The following is a 19,914-nucleotide window of genomic DNA, read 5'->3' as shown; positions in this document are numbered from 1 at the left end:
TATTACAGTAACAGAATCTCTTAGCATTTCCTGATAACAACTCATTAATAGTTTTGTGTTTCTGTTGTGTACTATAACATTTCTAATTCTTCCATTTCTTATCTTATAGGAAATAAATGATGTGGATGTACAGGAACTTGTAAGAAGGTCAATTGGAAGGTTAACCATCATTCGACAGACATTTCCAGTCCCCCAGAATATAAGTCAGCGATGTTTCCGTGGCAACCATCGAATATCTTCAACATTGTGTGATCCAAAGGATCCATTTGCTCAGAATATGGAGGTATATTCTAAGCACCCAGATATTTCTCTAAGGACTTTTTTCTTTTGGTCAGTTGTAGAGAGACATTTTCTGGTGGCATTGCATTCAGAATTCTACATGTTTCCATTTTTGGTCCAGCAATTTCATAAGTCTACTTGGGAAGAGTGCTAAGAATCTGTCTTTGATTGTTCTAAATTTCATTACAGCAAAATATCTATTTGGTAAAAATATAATCAGTAAAGGTTATTCTCTTTTCAGCAAGTAGATCAATAGCATTTCTCATGGTAGAATTTGTGATTGATACTCCTTAATGCTAAACTCCAAATTATTAAGCTAATAAATTTGTTTGCCTTTTCTGGCATAACAAGGATATAGAAGCCTATACCTTTTTATAGATTAATTTCTGGTTGGAAGGACTTCACCAGAAAAATATTTAGCAATCCGAAAATGCAGTAGTGTTATATAAAGTTTATCCAACTCAGATGGGAGATAGCTGAAACATTTGCTATTCAGAATACAACAAAGAATTTGAAAGTAAATGAATACAATCTCTGAGCAGCAAAATGAAAAAAAAAAAAAGAATACCAAGTCCCTGTAGCGTACACATAAGAATGCCCTTTTAATACTCATCTGGATCCTATTTCTTTTTCTTAAGGAAACTCCTATCAGAATTTTTTGTGTTATTTCTCTTTGTACTGGCCATCTCAATATGTCATTTTGAAGGAGGTTTGACAAAGGCAGGCACATCAACTATAATAGGGCATAGGAAGCCCTGTAACGAGGCAAGAAACATAAAAAGAGAAATCAAACAGATACTCTAATTCAAATATCCTATCAGAGCAGCACCTTCTCTGTAAAACAACTCTACATTATAATACAATCCCAAGTGTATCACTATTGTATATAGCTAGTTTATGAGTTAATATTTAAACAGTAACCCTGAGATACCAATAAAGATTAAAGTCATGGTCAATTTCATAAGTAGGAAGAAAAACATAGGATGTATTTTAGAAACCTATTTCTTCAAAATGTTTAATAGAAATAGTATTTTAGTATTTAGAGATGTTCAGTTTGAAAAATCAGGAAAAATCATTTTAGGAGAACTAGTTTATTCCTAATAATACTAGATAAATAAGGTGACTTGGCTAAACGACTTCCTTGTTTGAAAGATAACAGTTTCCCTATTTTTAGTCAGCTTTGAATATTTCAGATAAATGGCCATTTATCTAGCCATTTCTTCATACTTATTACCATTGTGATGCTGGGGCTGCTGCTGCTGCTAAGTCACTTCAGTCATGTCCGACTCTGTGTGACCCCATAGACGACAGCCCACCAGGCTCCTTTGTCCACGGGATTCTCTAGGCAAGAATACTGGAGTGGTTTGCCATTTCCTTCTCCACCATTGTAATGAGCAGTATGTATTTACCCAACAGCTGTCTCCGGAATCATTGCCCACAGAATTTTGCTAGTAGATTTTTAAGCTCCTTTAGAATGAGCTCCCTCCAGACATCATAAAATCACATTAAGTATTTGTCTTTCTTTCTTTTTCCCATCGTACCTACCATGGTGCTTTGCACGTTGGTAAAAATTTGTATCTGAAAGTAATTGATAAGAAAACAGAAGTCAAAGTGAGCCACTCAAGCCTAAACAGGGTTTAAGTTCTCTACTTCCAATGACCTATGTTTTGATATTAATTGGTTCTGAGTATAATTGATGTGGAAATGATAGAATTTTAATTAGAAACATGAAAGAACTTTGATTTAGAAAATCATGAGATATTGAAGGCTGTTTCTGTTGAAAGAGGTAGTAGGTAATGTACAGAGAGGAAAGCAGAAAGGTACTGCACAGTATTTCAAAGCATATTCACCTAACAGCACAATCCTTCTGATTCAGTTGACTTCCTTGAAATCAGGGAACAAATATTTTATTTATCTTGGTATTCCCAGACATATCTAATGAATTAAGGATGTACTGGAAGTAACACTCCTCCTGCCCCATACCTTCATCATACACCCCTCAAAGCTACAGATTGAAGAAAGCTGGAAGATTACTTTTCTTTGTGCATTTATTGTGTATTAGCATCCCTATTATATGTAATAGAATTTGACTAAATGTTTAATATGTAAAAGGAAAACTGACAGAAACTTTTATATGTGAAGATTTATATAATGAAGTGCCTAAATGCTGGGCTCTTGAATTTAAAACGTTCTACTAAAAGCGGAGCATTTGATAAAAAGTCTGGCCTTGGTGTATGTTTTATCTCACTGAAGTTAAAGAAAATAACAAGAAAAGTACTTTTAAAATTGAGAGTAAGGGGCTCCCTGGGAGAAACAACCCTCTCTCAACTTGGAGTCCATAGTGCAGATAAAAAGGATCACATGTAGACATATATCTTATCAGCAGGATCCACCTTAAAGAAAAACTCAGAAAAAAAGGTATGAAAATATGATTCTTGTGACCTCTGAAAATAGAAACCCAGCAGTCACAATAATCTGTACAACAGAGGAAAAGAGGGTACATCTAGAAAAGACGGTGAGCATCTAGAGATCTCTGGCCTGTTACATGTTTTAGTGTACACAGAAAGGGAAGTAATATTTTGTTGCTGTTCAGTCGCTCCGTCGTCTCACTCTTTGTGACCCCATGGACTGCAGCACACCAGACTTCCCTGTCCTTCACCATTTCCCAGTATTTGATCAAACTCATGTGCATTGAGTCAGTGATGCCATCCAACCATCTCATCCTCTTTCATCCCCTCCTCCTGCCTTCAATCTTTCCCAACATCAGGGTCTTTGGCAATGAGTCGGTTCTATGCATCAGATAGCCAAAGTATTGGAGCTTCAGCTTCAGCAGCTGTCCTTCTACTGGGGAAGCCTAAGTAATATTTAGAAAGAACAAAAGCCAAGTTTCCTCAATCTTTAAATTAGTGCCAGAAAGACTAAAATTCAGAATTAGCTGAAGTTGCAAAATAAATGTCAAAGATACCTTTCAGCTAGAAACAGTTTTTAGCAATATATGAGACAAAAGGAAGTAAGCCATTTACTGCTTGATGACATTAATGTTGTCTCCCCAGCTGGCATGGTGGTAAAGAATCCCCCTACCAATGCACAGATGCAAGAGATGTGAGTTCGATCCACGGGCCAGGAAAATCCCTTGAAGTGGGAAATGGCAACTTATTCCAGAATACTTGCCTGGGAAAGCCCATGGACAGAACAGCCTGGTGGGCTACAGTCCAAGGGGTCGCAAAGAGTCAGACACAAACGGAGCACACACACAAAACTAATGTTAGTTTGGCTACTAATGGAGAGAAAATAGAAACATTCCAATCCTTTTGCTTCTGTTTCTCCATCTTAAAATTGGAAAGATTAGATAAAAGTCATTTAAAGGAAAGTAAATCATTAGATCAGAAGGAGCAGGCGTTGGGAGGTGGTTAGAGTATGCCTTACTGTTCTAAAATGAGGCCGGAAAAATAATTTCTCAGAGCAGTTAATAAAGCTGTAGATAAGATCACAATGTTGTAATTTAGAAATATTAGAGAAATACTTAGGAAGAGAACAAGGCATTGGTATATTGTCCCAGTTTTCAAAAGGGAGGTAGAAAGATTCTGAAACAAGTGTTTAACACAGTAAAATTAATATTCAGATACATTGCTGTTGTTCAGTTGCTCAGTTCTGTCTGATTCTTTGTGACCCCATGCAGTGCAGCGTGTCAGGCTTCCCAGTCCTTCACCATCTCCCGGAAGAATATACTATTAAATACATGGGTTGAGGAACTTTAAACAAGATAATAGGACTTCCTTAAGAACAGGCGTCACCGAAGCCTACTTAATATTTTTTTTTAGATTTAGATATTGTCGTAAATCTTTTTATTCTTTGTTGATTTTAATATAGTGTTTGAAAAATTTTCCTTTTAGGAAAACATTAAAATGTTTGTAAATTAATGTCACTCAAACATTTTCACCAAAGACTACTAAGAACAAAAGATAGTAAGCATTTTGGCTTCAGGTTTTTTAAAAAGTTCAAAACATAGTCTTATTATTGTCTTTAAAAGTTATACAATATATGGGTTTCTTTAAAATTAAAAGTAATATAATTTGAATCAAAATTGCTGGGAGAAATATCAGTAACCTCAGATATGCAGATGACACCACCCTTATGGCAGAAAGGAACTAAAGAGCTTCTTGATGAAGGTGAAGGAGGAGAGTGAAAAGGCTGGCTTAAAACTCTGCATTCAGAAAACTAAGATCATGGCATCTGCTTCCATCACTTCATGGAAAATAGATGGGGAAACAATGGAAACAGTGTGAGACTTTATATTCTTGGGTTCCAAAATCACAGCAGATGGTAACTGCAGCCATGAAATTAAAAGATGCTTGCTCCTTGGAAGAAAAGCTATGACAAACCTAGACAGCATATTAAAAAACAGAGACATTACTTTGCCAGCAAAAGTCTCTGCAGTCAAAGCTATGGTTTTTCCAGTAGTCATGTATGGATGTGAGAATTGGACTATGAGAAAAACTGAGTGCTGAAGAATTGATGCTTTTGAACTGTGAGTGCTGGAGAGGACTCTAGAGAGTCTTTGGACTGCAAGGAGATCAAACCAGTCAATCTGAAAGGAAATCAATCCTGAATTGGAAGGACTAATGCTAAAGCTGAGGCTCCAATATTTTGGGCATCTGATGTGAAGATTTGACTCATTAGAAAAGACCCTGATACTGGAAAAGATTGAAGGAGGGAGAAGAGGGGATGACAGAGGATGAGATGGTTGGATGGCATCACTGACTCAATGGACATGAGTTTGAGCAAGCTCCGGGAGATGGTGAAGGACAGAGACGCCTGACATGCTGCAGTCCATGGGGTCGCAGAGTCAGACACAACTGAGTGATTGAACAACAACAACAACATCTCAAATAGTAATCAGCTAAACTACTTTGTTTTGTGTTCAATTCTTCAGGCAAAATTCATAAGCCTAGAACATGGCCCAGATGTATTATGTAGCTTTGAGTACCTTTAATATTTACAGCTTATCACCAGAGTTTCTCTTACCCTCAGTTTAGTAAGGATGGAACTAGTGGAATAGTAAAACCACACGGATAGATATTCTACTCTTGAAGTGCAAGGAATTCTCTATAGTTATCCAAAGAGTCTGTCTTTGGACCTAGGGCTTCCCTTGTGGCTCAGCTGGTAAAGAATCCACCTGCAATGCGGGAGACCTGGCTTTGATCCCTGGATTGGGAAGATCCCCTGGAGAAGGGAAATGTTACCCAGTCCAGTATTCTGTCCTGGAGAATTCTATGGACTGTATAGTCCTTGGGGGTCCCAAACAGTCGGAGATGACTGATCAACTTTGACTTCACTCAGACTTAGTATTTTCAAAATTTTTAAACTACACAAATTAAAATGAATAAAATACGTCTATCAGATATGTTAATGACATAAAGCTAGAAGAGAAAGCTTATATTTTCTTACATCAATATTCAAATTGTTAACAGTCACTGAATAATATGCCTAAAATTTAAAATATGATAGATATAAAGTGTAGATTCAAAGTCAGTTACGTGAAGTCCAGATGGATGAGACATGATTTGACAGTTTAAGGCTGTTAAAATGAAGGCAAACTTGTTTTGAACATAGCAGAAGTAATATTTGCTCCAAACCATTCTAATGTTATCTCAGTCTCTGTGTCAGAAGCATTTTGTTAAGATCAAGAAAGATAACATTTTATCCACATCTCTCCTAGTCAGTTCACATCTGCAAATAAAGTTAGTTCTGAGTATTAAACTTTCAACAGAAACACTGAAAAATAAGAGAAAAACAGAGGAAGAATGCTGAGATGAAGAGCTGCCTAGAAATCATACCAGGCAATCAACTACTAAAGGAAGGAGAATGTTTCAGAGCACGTCAAAGGTGTCAGATATTGGAAAGTTGGCATGTAGAGGAGGTTAGTGTTGATGGTTCAGTAAAGTCGAAAACAAATGTTGTTAGAGCAGATAGAAACGATTGGTCAAATGGTGGGATGCTGACATTTAAGATGTTAGAGGAGTTGTTCATTTGTGTCTAATAAATAGTCACTTGTTCTTGTCATACCAGAGTAGAAGCAAAGTTCATCTGAATAAAAAGTGACCAAGAGGTCAGTAGGTAATGGCAGAGAGGGGCTGTAATGTGTGCCATGGTAAAGAGCACAGACCTCAAAGGAGAATAGGAATTTGCTAAGAAAGAAGTAAAAGAAGGGATAATGGAAAGCTCAGAGAATGTCATCTCCCCCTTTTGATTCTGCAGTTTGGGATGTGAGCAAACAAAGAGAGGCAGTCATTTGTCAAAAACACTTGTCACGTATTGACTACAAATCACTGACCTTTCAGTCCAGCATGGATGCGAAAGTGCATGCCTCTAGATACGCAAAGGAGACTGTGCTGTAAGAAGTGTCACCAGTTGTCGGATCGCTCACATCTTGACTTCTGTTAAACCTAACTGATGTTAAACTAGACTTTCTTTTCTTTGACTTTCTTTCTTTGACAACTATTTATCAAAAACCAAATATGTGCTAGACTCTGGGCTAAGTCAAGAGGAAATAAAAAATAAGGGAAACAAAAAGTGCAAAAGGCAAAAATATTGCAATATGAGCCCCTATCCAGAAGGAACTTATATTCTGTGTGAAAAGCAATTTAAAAGAAGTCTTGGCATTCTGATATGCTTCAATAGAGATATGCACTGAGTGTTCCGAGAGATAAAACAAGAACTGCCCACCTAGCCTGGGAGTGGGGAGAATCCTGAGAAGCTGTCAGGGTAGGATTCACCCAGCCTGTGACCCATGGATTGAGTACGAGAGAACGTTAACTAGTTAGAGACAGATAAAGAGACTTCAGAGGATGTTCCCACAACTATCTCATCTACACGCTTGAAGCAATCAGTCAGAGGGTGAAACAAAATAAAGTTAGATTGCTTAGAGCAAGAGAGTTTGAGGCAGTGGAGTCATGAGAGGTTTTAGAAAAGGTCAAATTATTGTAGATTATTGAGAAATATCCAAAGATTTGCCCCAGACTTTTGGATACAACTCATTCATCCTTCACGTTTCTTCTAGATTTCCCTTTTGGGTATTCAGTCTGATTCAGATGAAGTTCATTCCATCAGCTACTTTTAACTTCAAGCATTACTCTTCATTCATTGCCAGTTACAGGCGTTTCTCTAGGAATTATCTGATGGGGTGGGGGCCAAGATGAGAATGGCCTGTCCAAATATTTCCTTATAAAGAACAAACTGATATTTCATGTGGTGCATAAGAGTGTTGAAAGTCTCTTTAAAGGAAAGTCTACAAAAACAAGTGGTTAAAGATTTACCTAGTTAGAAAATTCAAAGGCACTGTTAGGAAGTGCTTATTAACAGTTGTTCAAATTCTTATCATCCTAATAGTTGAAGTTTAGTAGCATGCTGTGATGTGGGCAGAAAATTTCATAAGATTCCTTCATGATTAATTATAAGCAAAGGGCAATCAAAGTACTGTCCCCTTTATTTCAAGAAAAAATGTGATAACAAGATTCCTAAATATCTGAGAAGACTTACATGCTTAAAATGGATTTATTCTTTATAGCTATGTTGAGTTCTCATTTTTTATTTTATATTGATTTTTTTTTTCTTCAGAGAGGAAATGATATAACATTAAACCACTGTTGTTGACCTTGGATATCTCATGGTATCTGTATTTTTAAAACGTTATTTCTAAATTATTTGAAAAACATTGGTAATTAACAGTGAGGACAATGATTCTGGCAAACTGTAAGAGTGCAATACAGTGTATCAAATATTTGTGTGATTTATTTTAAAATCTATGTAGAGGGAAGTTAATATGATTACCTTAGAAGAAGAAATCATTAATATAAACACACATTCACAAACAGCAGTTTATGGTATTTGTCTTGTTAATTGCAATGCACCTGTATATAATTTTGTATAGACCCTTGACCATTGTAATGTTTATGAATGGTGCTGTTTCCTCTCACTTTTTCATTACTGAATCGCCATAGACACAAACATATAGGCAAATGGTGACATCCGGCACCTATGACACTCATCTTCCATGTAAAATCAAGTGGATATTTCTCCATCTGAAAAACCAGAATGCAAAAATATGACGTCTTCAGAAAATGTATTATTCATTTTCCCTTCCAATCTTAAGCCCTTAGATCCTTACTTCCTCAGAAAGAAATAAGGACCAGTGATTTTCTAAGGTCTGACACTAACAGCCTTGCCTCTGTCGAAGCTCCTCTTTTTTATCATCTCTCTCACACCTAAATAAGCTGAAAAAGCAGTTGAGGCATACAATCAGACAAGACTTCATTCTCAATAGCAAAATTGCCCAGGAAATGAAAAAAAGGAAACCTTCTGCTTAATAAATAACCCTGTAAACCAGCTATCTATGACATGAACAGAAGCAACGGAGCTGATACTTTTCTCCTTATTCTTGATGGTTGGCATCTCTGATTCTGATGATTACTGTCTAATGTCTTTTCAGATTTCAAACCTTTACATATATGACACGGTGCTTCTGCTTGCTAACGCTTTTCATAAGAAGCTGGAGGACCGGAAGTGGCACAGCATGGCTAGTCTGTCATGTATCAGAAAGAACTCCAAGCCCTGGCAGGGAGGGCGCTCCATGCTGGAGACCATCAAGAAGGTAACTTCGAACTAGCATTTCTTTTTTCAAAATTCATCTGTTAGTTTGTTGTCATTGTTGTTAATTTTATTTTTTTTTATTGAAGTATGGTCGATTTTACAATGTTGTGCCAATCTCTGCTGTACAGTAAAATGACACAGTTATACACATATACACATTTCTTTCTTTAATAATCTTTTCCATTATGGTTTATTACAGGATACCGAATATAGTTTCCTATGCCATACAGCTGTCTATCCATCCTATATATAATAGTTTACATCTGCTAATCCCAGATTCCCAATCCATCCCATTCCCACATCTCTTACCCCCTGGCAACCGTGTGTCTGACTAGCATTTTGGTCTTCCTAATTTTTATGCAAAGAGAAACAATAAGTCATTGATAAGATATATTTTAGGATTTTTTTCTTCACTAATATTGCTGCCTATGCAGAGCACAAAATAGTGCAATGGATAAATTAAATATTAAAAAAAAAAATCAAGGGCTTCCCCAGTGCCTCAGTGGTTAAGAATCTGCCTTGCAGTGTAGGGGACACAGGTTCGCTCCGTAGTTCAGGAAGATCCCACATGCCATGGGGCAGTTAAGCCTGTGAGCCACAACTACTTTACCTGTGCTTTAGAGCCCTCGAGCCGCAACTACCAATCACACCACAGCTAGAGAGTAGCCTCTGCTCTCTGTAACTATAGGAAAAAACCCACACAGCAACAAAGACCCAGCACAGCCAAAAATAAATAAAATCGAAATAAATATTGAAAAATTTCAAGGTCAGAAAACAACATGTCTATGTGATTTATTTATTCAAAGGGAAATTTTCTGCAGATAAAAAATTAATCATTGAAATATTTTATTTCACCTTCATTGTATCATTAGTGTCAGAGATGCTCAAATTATTCAGTATCTGTCACAAAGTACAGAAAGTCATTTTTTTTTCTCTATTATCCCCTGAAAAAAATAAACACTAGATCTAGGTGTTTTTCAGTTAGACGACATGTGGTAAAACATTGGATGTGATCTTTAATTTGCCTTACAATAATAATATAAGTCATAAACAGTCAATATTTTGGTGCATTTGTGAGCTATGTGGGGGTACTTGATGGCATTCTTCTTCACTGTCAGTGTGGTATTTAGCCTGCCTGTGACCTGCTTTAGCTCAGCTACCCGCTCCGTTCCCAGAAGGCAGTTTATGTTGCTTAGCTCCTCTCACAGTTATAAGCATCCAGCAGTTTATTAGCCTCTTTGTCATGTCATCCTTGCTGGCATTTTCCATTTGTCTCACACAGCTTCTCGGATTTAAAATGAAATGATTAATAAAACAAACAAATTTCCCCTGTACCCTTTACACAAAGGAGACAGTCATTTGGAAGTTTATAGTCTTCATTTTATGCATCCTTTTTCTTACTGCAAGCATTTGCCTTTTTTCCTGAAATAGTAAAAGAAATAGCTAGTCAAATGAAATATGAAGTGTTTAGAGATGCCAGAGAAAAATCTAAAAATTAACATTAAAAGGGAACTAGATGTACAAAAACCAGGAAGTGGAGGGAAAAATATGTTTCTCTTAGAGAAAAGCCTGCATTTTCCACTTGATGCTGTATCCTCTTTGCAGAAGAATCACTTTAATGAGAATTTAGGCTCTTATCAACTGAAGTGCTTGAAAATTAAATTCATTGAATACATTGGCAGAGGAGGATTTTTTAAGTGAAAAATGAATAAGTCAAATCTAAACTCAAGGTGTTGCCAAAATCCCCCAGCTCTATTTCTACGGAGAGTTGGCAGGTATGAATCCAAGGGAGGTTGTTGAACATGGTTCTGATCCTGCCAATTTATTAATTCATGCCTTGGCTTGGATGCAGGAACCTGAATATATTCATTCTTCGGAAGCTGTCACACAAAGACAGAATAATAGTTTGGGAGGTTGCTTAGGAGACACTTATTTAGTGAAAGTATCTGTAGGAGGGAAGAAGAGATACTATAATATGTAGGTATTTCTTATGGAGCAATTCAATATGTAAAATGTTTCTGTTAGAAAATTTATAATCAAAACAATGATTTTATATGATAATTATGAAGTTTTGTTTGGGAGAATATTTGTATATTTTTTCCTGTAAACTTTCAAGCCAGTAGCATTTTTTTAAAGGAATATATCTATATTCTATATCTAAAGGCTAAGTTTGAATGATATGTATGATAACAAAAGTTCTGTTTCCTTATTTTTTTTCTCACATTTTGAATTAGGCTTGAAAACAGAGTCATGTTTTTCCAATCATATTACTTTGCCTCACCTGAGTGTTTTGGTTATCCCATTTAGATGTCCAGGCTGATGACACTTCACAAAACAAGATAATTTACTACTCGCACAGGACCTCGAATAAAGCAGAGTGGGCCCATGCAGGCCCAGGCTGGCTGGAGCAGAGTGCTGTGAACGGGTGGGACAGTTGTAGTAGTTTAGAGACAAGCTGAGAATAGTTCCCATTTACTTGGGCTGGAGATTTTATAGGCTTAAATTTTCCAGGGGTTTCAAAGAAGGAGATCCATGATGGGCTTTCTTGATCAGCCTGTCCATATGTAGGGCCTAATAAGAAAGGCAGCTTAAAAAGAAGTCAGCTGCTAAACATCACAGATGAGGTCAGGCTCTTTATTTCAATGGGAATATTCTAGTGAAAAAACTCTTAATTGCATTCAAGTAGCCACTGCATGCCTATAATCTGACCATATGCTGTACACTTTACAAAGCCTATGTACTAATATGAGCAGTGCGTTTTCAGTTGCTCTGTCTTGTCCGACTCTTTGCAACCCTTCGGATTGTAGCCTGCCAGGCTCCTCTGTCCATGGGGTTTTTCAGGCAAGAATACTGGAGCAGGTTACGATTTCCTACTCCAGAGGATCTTCTGGACCCAAGGATCAAAAGACAGATTCTTTATTGCTGAGCCATCGGGGATTCCCAGTGCAAGGAGTACAAAGAATTAAAAGAGTGAATGTCTGCCCCTCAATTAATTTGCATTCTCATTATGTGGATGAGATAAAAGGACTTAAAAAAAAAAAAATGCATTTGACATGAGCACTATAATGTCCAGTAAGAAGGAGGTGGTGGTTTCCAGGGAACTCTTGTGTTGCAGCTTTATAATTTATCTTGTTGTTGTTGTTCTGTCACTAAGTCATGTCTGACTCTTTGAGACCCCATGGACTCTTTGAGACCCCATGGACTGCAGCACACCTGTCCTCCCTGTCCTCACCATCTCCCAGAGCCTGCTCAAACTCATGTCCATTGAGTCAGTGATGCCAACACTTTCTCATCTATCCCATCTTTTCTCTCAACTATCTCATCTTCTGTCATCCCCTTCTCCTGACTTCAATCTTTCCCAGTATCAGGGTCTTTTCTAATGAGTCAGATCTTTGCAGATCTTTGTGGCCAAAGTATTGGAGTTTCAGCTTCAGCATCAGTCCTTCCAATGAATACTCAGGACTGATTTCCTTTAGGATTGACTAGTTGGATCTCTTTCAGTCCAAGGGACTCTCAAGAGTCTTCTCCAGCACCACAGTTCAAAAGAATCAATTCTTCGGCACTCAGCCTTGTTTATGGTCCAACTCTCACATCCATACGTGACTACTGGAAAAACCATAGCTTTGACTAGATGGACCTTTGTCAGCAAAGTAATGTCTCTACTTTTTAATATGCTGTCTAGATTAGTCATATCTTTTCTTCCAAGGAGCAGGCCTCTTTTAATTTCATGGCTGCAGTCCCCATCTGCAGCAATTTTGTGAATTGCTAGAGTGGATATCTCTGTATTTGTCTTCTTTTTTCAATAATAAGAGATTAATTTTCAAGTGATCATTTCTTTCAGAGAATATCAGCACCCCCAAGCCATTGTTATTTATATGGATTTTATAGATTATTTTTGAGAAAGTTATAATTTTTAAAATAATGAGCCTTTCATTCATAGACATGGTATCTATCTATATAGTCATCTTCTTATAACCCTCAGTAAAGATTTATAGTATTCTTTGTATGTGTTTTCATTGTTTTATTGCTGAAATTTTACAAGGTTTTGAATATGCTCACCTGTGTGTATGTGTGTGTATGCACACACTATAACGGATTGGATATGTTTCCATTATATTTTTAAACTAGTTATCGTAGATACAATGAACTGACCTGACCGACTTTTGATATATAACTCTGGATTCTTCTTTCTTTGTAGTTTATTCCCTTATTTTTTAAAATACATATTTATATTATCCTCAAAAAATCCTCAGTACTTAATTCTAATTCTTTAAATTTTTTTAAAGCTTTGAAAAACTATTTTCTTGGGACATTTGGGAACATAATCTACCAGGTACCCTTGGAGTCCTTCAGGCTTTGGAGCAGTAAACTTCCCTTCCTGCAAGTGAGGGAGCCAGGCTCTCTCTGTGTCAGAGACAATGATGCCAGGATTCTACCCATGTAACAGAGCTGCAGATGAGGCTGGCCAGGCCTGGAACTGGCTGGCAGAGCCCTGTTGCACAGGACATAGTATTTTCCAGCTCTCCTCTGATGCGCTCTTCAGGGATTCCTCCTGGTTTTGTTCTTGGTTCACCAAACAACATATGTTACTCTCAGCTCTTAGACAGAGGAAACCCCAACAGTGGTGTTACAGGCACACCCATGAGGCAGAGGCCTGACCTGGGGTCTGCACAAAAGTGTCTATAGGTGGTTTTGCAATATGGGCCAACAACAGAAAATAAAATGGTCAGTTTCCAGGACAAAAACATGTGATTTGAGGAACAGATGTAAATATGGAAACCTGCAAAGCAAATTTTCGGGGTTTTATTGACCTGGCTAAAGATTAAAATATTGCCATCGATACTGTTGAACCTCTATACATACACTTACTTGGGAAAACAATTATTATTAGGGAGCCATTTTTAAATGTAAACTGCGAACACTTAAAATCATTTGACAAAAATCCATACAGACAGCTCACCTGCCTCCCACTATAAGTTATCCTAACGTTTAACATGGCTATCAACGAGATCTTTGACAGTTAACCTGACTCAGTCTTAGAACATCAGATTCAAGTAGGTCCATTCAGTGTGTTGAATATGAGAAACTGAATCCGGAAGACATCGGTCAGCTTTTCACCATTCGTGTCATGATGATCAGGATGTCCTAGCTGATTCCAGAGACATATGGGGCCTCCTTCCAATATCCGGTGTGCACCCACACTGCCCTGGTAGAGATGGGCCAGGTCAGACCACTGAGCCTGCAAATGTGCCTGCTGCCCCCCCAGTGTGGTGCTGACCCACGACTGCCTTGTGTTCTCTGACAAGCAGAGGATCAGACTCCGAGAGTCTCCTGAAAATATGCTTGCAGGGCAGATGCCTCATGGTGACATCCTTTTGCTCACAATGATATTGTTGACAAGGTTCATCTTGGGGACAGAGTGAACATTACAGGCATCTATCCAGCTGTTCCTATTGAATCAATCCAGGAATGAGTCATGTGAAGTCTGCTGACAGAACCCTCATTGGTATCATTCATTATCAGAAAACGGAGGCAAAGTGTCTGCATGAAGGAGATAAAGAAGCAGAACAGAAACTTTTTCAGAGAAGCATGTGAAATTGCTTAAAAAACTTTCCAGAAAAACAAGCATTTATGAGAGATTTGCTTCAGCCTCAGGTCCAAGCAATTAAGAACAGAAAGATTTCAAAAAGGAAATCACTCCAGCTTTTCCGGGAAATAGAAAAGGGTTTTAGTCACACAGGAAGAGGCAGATTTCATGCTGAGATCAGCCTCCTGCTGTGTGGCGACCCTGGGGCCAGCAAGTCCCAGCTGCTGCAGTATGGGTACAGCCTGGTTCCCTGGGACCAGTGCACACCTGGGAAGGGTTTCAGTGATGTTGGCCTGACAGTATATGTAGTGAAAGACCCTGAGAAGGGACGGCTGGTACTGCAGACTGGTGCCCTTTTCCTGAGTGACAGTGGCATATGCTGTATTGATACTTAAGAAGATGAATCAAAGTATAAAACCAGTACTACTCAAAGTCAGGGAACAGCTGAATCTCCTCATCTAAAAGCTTGGGGTTACTTGCCAGCTCAAGGCATGAACATATATCCTGCTGCTGCTGCTGCTAAGTCACTTCAGTCATGTCGGACTCTGTGCGACCCCATAGATGGCAGCCCACCAGGCTCTGCCGTCCCTGGGATTCTCCAGGCAAGAACACTGGAGTGCATTGCCATTTCCTTCTCCAATGCATGAAAGTGAAAAGTGAAAGTGAAGTCGCTCCGTCGTGTCCGACCCTCAGTGACCCCATGGACTGCAGCCCACCAGGCTCCTCTGTCCATGGGAGTTTCCAGGCAAGAGTGCTGGAGTGGGGTGCCATTGCCTTCTCCTGGAAGTAGCAAATTCTACTGAGTCTCAGTGTGTATGTTAGTTGTTCAGTCATGTCCAGCAGAGAAGCTGGTCAGACTTCTCTGTCCGTGGGATTCTCCAGGCAGGAATACTGAAGTGGGTGGACATTCCCTTCTCCAGTGGATCTTCCCAACCCAGGGATCCAACCCAGATCTCCTGCACTGCAGGCAGATTGTTTACCATCTGAGCCACCAGGGAAGCCCATTGACTCTCAGTGTAATGCTAAAAATAAATACATTAATAAAACACACATTGAGAAATATCCAGTGACGACACACGTTATTATCAAAGTTCAGTTTTATCTTCCTTGTGTTAGACCTCAGGTTAGAGCCTGTGGCAGGCATCTGGCTCTCTCCCGCATGACTCTGTACCACCAGAGCAGGAAGCAAGCAGAAGAGTGCATGGATACAGCCATGCTGAAGGGCCATGCTGTCACAGCCCTGGATGCCGTGGTTAACTCAGGAAGCCAGTCAGGCTGTCACTGAAGCTGCAGGAGTGGAGGGATGGTTTTTGCATATCCTCAATAGCAGAAATCATTAGAATGGCTTAGCTGAAGCCCATGCCAAAGTATGATTTTCAAATAAAGTTGAAGTAAAGAAACAGACCTCCATAAAGAGGCTATTAACAGTATGCTGTTAACCCCTAGACTGGCATTGTGGACATATCTATTGTTACTACAGAAATGAGCGCCATCTGTCCTAAATGGAAAGAAGAGTTAGCTGAAGCACTGAGAAAATTTATTTTATCTAAGAATAAAACACCAGGCCAAAGATACTCATAACTTTTGGAAGATGTTGGGGGACAATCTGACACAGCAATTACCAAAGATATTATATTTGACAAAGCATGGTATGCCTTGGCTGATGACGATTTTTTGATGGTGATTGAAAAAGCTACTTGCTTGCTCTGGAGCTCTGGTGAGCAGTGCAGTGTGTTCAGCTCCGCTGCGCTTGGTCACTGCCCTTGCTGCCATATATTTGTGATAGAGGGGCCAACAGAAAGACATTCTTAGTCTCTGTTTGGTTTCATAAAATTTTTCTAGCCTGGGTTCAGTTTTTCTTAGTAAAATGTGTTTTCTTTTTTGTTGTTTTTTCCCCACATTTTGTAATAAGTAAAAACATGGTTCCAATTTACAATATATACAGTCAAGATAATTTTCTTGAAGTGTCTTTTGTTAGCAACAGGACTTTGAATCTATATAGAGAGCAGGATATCCATCTTTTTTGAATATGGCATTCTGGGTCATAGCTTTTATGTTTAACTTCCTAATAGCAATCATCCATGTGCTTGGGGTTTTATAATATGAGATAAGGCTTAGACAGAGTCATTTTCCCTGTTAAAGCACTCACTGTAATTCCTCAGAGGCTTGTTCTCATGGCTACTATAAAATCAGAATTAAATGATAGGAAATGATTATGTTCTAGGTTAATTTCTGCCATTTTATCCTAAGATATAAAGCTTTTCCCCAAATAAATGATAGAATTTTAAAAATAACAATAAAAGAAAACTTTTATTGGCTAATTAGTTTCCAGTTCTAAACTTGTATAATTTTGGTGATAAACACCATCTTGGTTTAATAAAAATGCTACAGTGTTCTGCTGTTAAATATATCAAGGGCACAATTTGAAAAGAGATTTTTTTAGATTGTGTAAAGACTATATCCTCTCTTTATACTTAAAACATTTATTAGTAACTCATGCAATTCTACAATAGCAAGATAAAATAAACTTAATCTAACAGACACGACTGAAGCGACTTAGCAGCAGCAGCAGCAACCTATTTTCTGCAATTTTAAGATAGAGAAAACTGAGTCTCAGAAAAAATAAAAGAATTATTAAGGGCTGGTTACACAGCAAATCAGTTTTAAATATCAAGATTTCTGGTTTCCTGTGTTATATTCTAGGTACCATACAATTTATCTGTTTTGTCGTTCTTGGAAGTAGTGTCTGTTTACCTCAAATCAAAATTATTGAATCTTCCCAACTGGCACAGTGGTAAAGAATTCCCCTGCCAATGCAGGGGGACAGGAGATGCAAGTCTGATCATTGGGTTGGGAAGATTCCTTAAGGTAGGAATTGGCAACCCACTCCAGTATGCTTGCGTGCAAAAGTCCATGGACAGAGGAGCTCGGAGGGCTATCATACAGGGAGTTGCAAAGAGTCGGACACGACTGAACACAAGCTCAGCAAAGAAAATACACACACACATACCAAGAATCAGGGGTAGAGGCACCGTGTGTTGATATTATATAAACAATACTGTATTTTTAATATGGCCTTTTCAAATACCCTGAAGTTGGTGTGTACATTGATGAGTCTGTAAAAGACTATTCCAAAACCCTTGACTGCATTTTTTAACAACTCTTTGGGTGAAAAGTTTATTTTCACATGTATGCATTCTTTATTATAAGATGCTACATTTAAATGTATATTTTGGTAAGGAGTATTCAGACTGTGTAATTTAAGTTTGTTGATGTTACTTACCCTACAGCAAGCTTTCAAACATTTTAAACAAAATAAGTAAAGCGAATACAAGCAGGACTGCGCTGGAAGAGAGTGGGAGAGAATCTCCAGATGGACTCCCACCACGATCAGTTCTCAGAACCACAGTCTGAAAATCAGTTCCCTGGAATATTTAGAAGTCAGTTTAATCTGTTATCCATACAGCTGTAGTGTCTTTCTTACAGGTTGTGGAATAGCATTGCACCCATGCAACGTGGGTGTGTTATTTTTATTTACAGACTTGCTCTATGATTAAATGGCATTTTCTATTTTTTCTTACTGTTAATTTTGTAACAGTTTCCAAGAATACACTTTGTTCATTGATACATTTATCATTCTTTTAACAGATATTTATCAAATGCCTGTAACATGGACTCTATTGTTCAATGCTTTTGTGTGATTTCCCAAAAAGCTATTTAGAACCTAGTTGTGAATAATGGCTAATAAGTATACACAAAGGTATACTCTAAGGTGAGAGATAATAAACAGCCTCAAATGTGGTAAAAATAGAATTCTATGGAATCTTAGCAGAGTCTACTATGTGTGATGCAGATCGGATCTATGCTTCATGGCTCAGGTATTCCTTTTAGGGAGGACACGCAGCTGAGTCCATCTAGGACCTCTCTTGGCAGAGGAGTTCTGCTCTACTCCTTTTCTGGAAGAGCATGTGCACATTGGCTGGTCGTTGCAGAACTAGGAAGGTCTGAGTGCCTGGCCTCCATCTGGGTTAACCATGAAGAGATACCGCACCTACAGACTGGCTCATGGGGTCACCTGAGCTGCTGTAGAAGTTGTGCTGCACTTAAGCCTTTCCCTCTGTCCATTCCCCCTTGCCACATTTCCTTGCATATACTTTCCATAGGAGCACTTGAAGGAACCCTCCTAGACACCAGCAAATCTCCATCTCAGAGCTGTTTCCTGAGGAACCTGACCCCAAACCAAGAAAAAAATTAGAAAAAATGGCATGGAACTGGTAGCCTCTTAACTTGAAAATCAGTCCATGGGGTTGCAAAGAGTCAGAAAGGACTTAGTGACTAAACAACAATGAATGTAAAGTTATGGAGAGGCACATATTTGGGGTGGTAGAAGCACTGTAGCTGACATATCTATTGCAATAAGTCACATAGACACTGACAAAGATCGATTAATTTACCAGAGTGCACAGGACACGTAGAGTAGTTGAGACTGGAAAAAGGTTGAGGAAAGGAATTAATTTTGTAGGTAAATGAAAGATTTTAAAGAATTTGAGGGCATAGATAAGTGACAGAATCAGAGCTGAGTTTTATAAAGAATATGCTTACATCTTTTGTTTAATTAAAGAACAAACTAAGAAAACTATTACACTCAAAATATGTGATTACATATAAAAGCACTGACATTTTGCATGTATTCGATACAAGTAAGCCTAACAAGATTTGATAGATCCTTAAATACTTCCACAATGGTTTAATTGATCAATTTCTACTAAATCCTTTGTGGTAGTTATTTTCAGTACCTACTGTGGGAAAATAGAATATATCAACATGTGTGTCTATATCTCAGATCTTTTAGTATCAACTTGATACTTGGTGATACATATTATCCTAAAAGAGATACGCTGATACATATTGATATCTAAAAGAGTATTCTTTAAAATGGAAAAAATATTAAAAATAATTCTTATATGGTATATATTCACTCAAATATTTATTCAGTACTACTAGTATCAATAACCTCAGATACACAGATGACACCACCCTTATGAAAGAAGGTGAAGAGGAACTAAAAAGCCTCTTGATGAAAGTGAAAGAGGAGAGTGAAAAAGTTGCCTTAAAACTCAACATTCAGAAAACGAAGATCATGGCATCTGGTCCCATCACTTCATGGGAAATAGATGGGGCAACAGTGGAAACAGTGTCAGACGTTATTTTTTTGGGCTACAAGATGACTGCAGATGGTGACTACAGCCATGAAATTAAAAGATGCTTACTCCTTGGAAGGAAAGTTATGACCAAGCTAGATAGCATATTCAAAAGCAGAGACATTACTTTGCCAACAAAGGTCTGTCTAGTCAAGGCTATGGTTTTCCCTGTGGTCATGTATGGATGTGAGTTGGACT

General features: G+C 38.1%; 1 protein-coding gene across 2 annotated transcripts in view; it reads left to right on the top strand.

Annotated features, from left to right (window-relative positions):
* GRID2 (glutamate receptor, ionotropic, delta 2) overlaps positions 1 to 19,914 on the top strand; it is a 1,587,604-nt gene that overhangs the window by 974,740 nt on the left and 592,950 nt on the right. For both annotated transcript variants that reach the window (XM_010860143.1, XM_010860142.1), the window contains 2 exons: positions 110 to 283; positions 8,768 to 8,929. In XM_010860143.1, coding sequence (XP_010858445.1) covers positions 110 to 283; positions 8,768 to 8,929 — 336 coding nt within the window. The remainder of the gene's footprint in view (positions 1 to 109; positions 284 to 8,767; positions 8,930 to 19,914) is intronic.

This window comes from Bison bison, unplaced genomic scaffold (genome assembly GCF_000754665.1).
Source record: "Bison bison bison isolate TAMUID 2011002044 unplaced genomic scaffold, Bison_UMD1.0 scf7180017864464, whole genome shotgun sequence".
NCBI classification, from domain to species: domain Eukaryota; kingdom Metazoa; phylum Chordata; class Mammalia; order Artiodactyla; family Bovidae; genus Bison; species Bison bison.
Note: the sequence above shows the minus strand (reverse complement) of the source record. Positions and strands in the feature narration are given on the sequence as shown.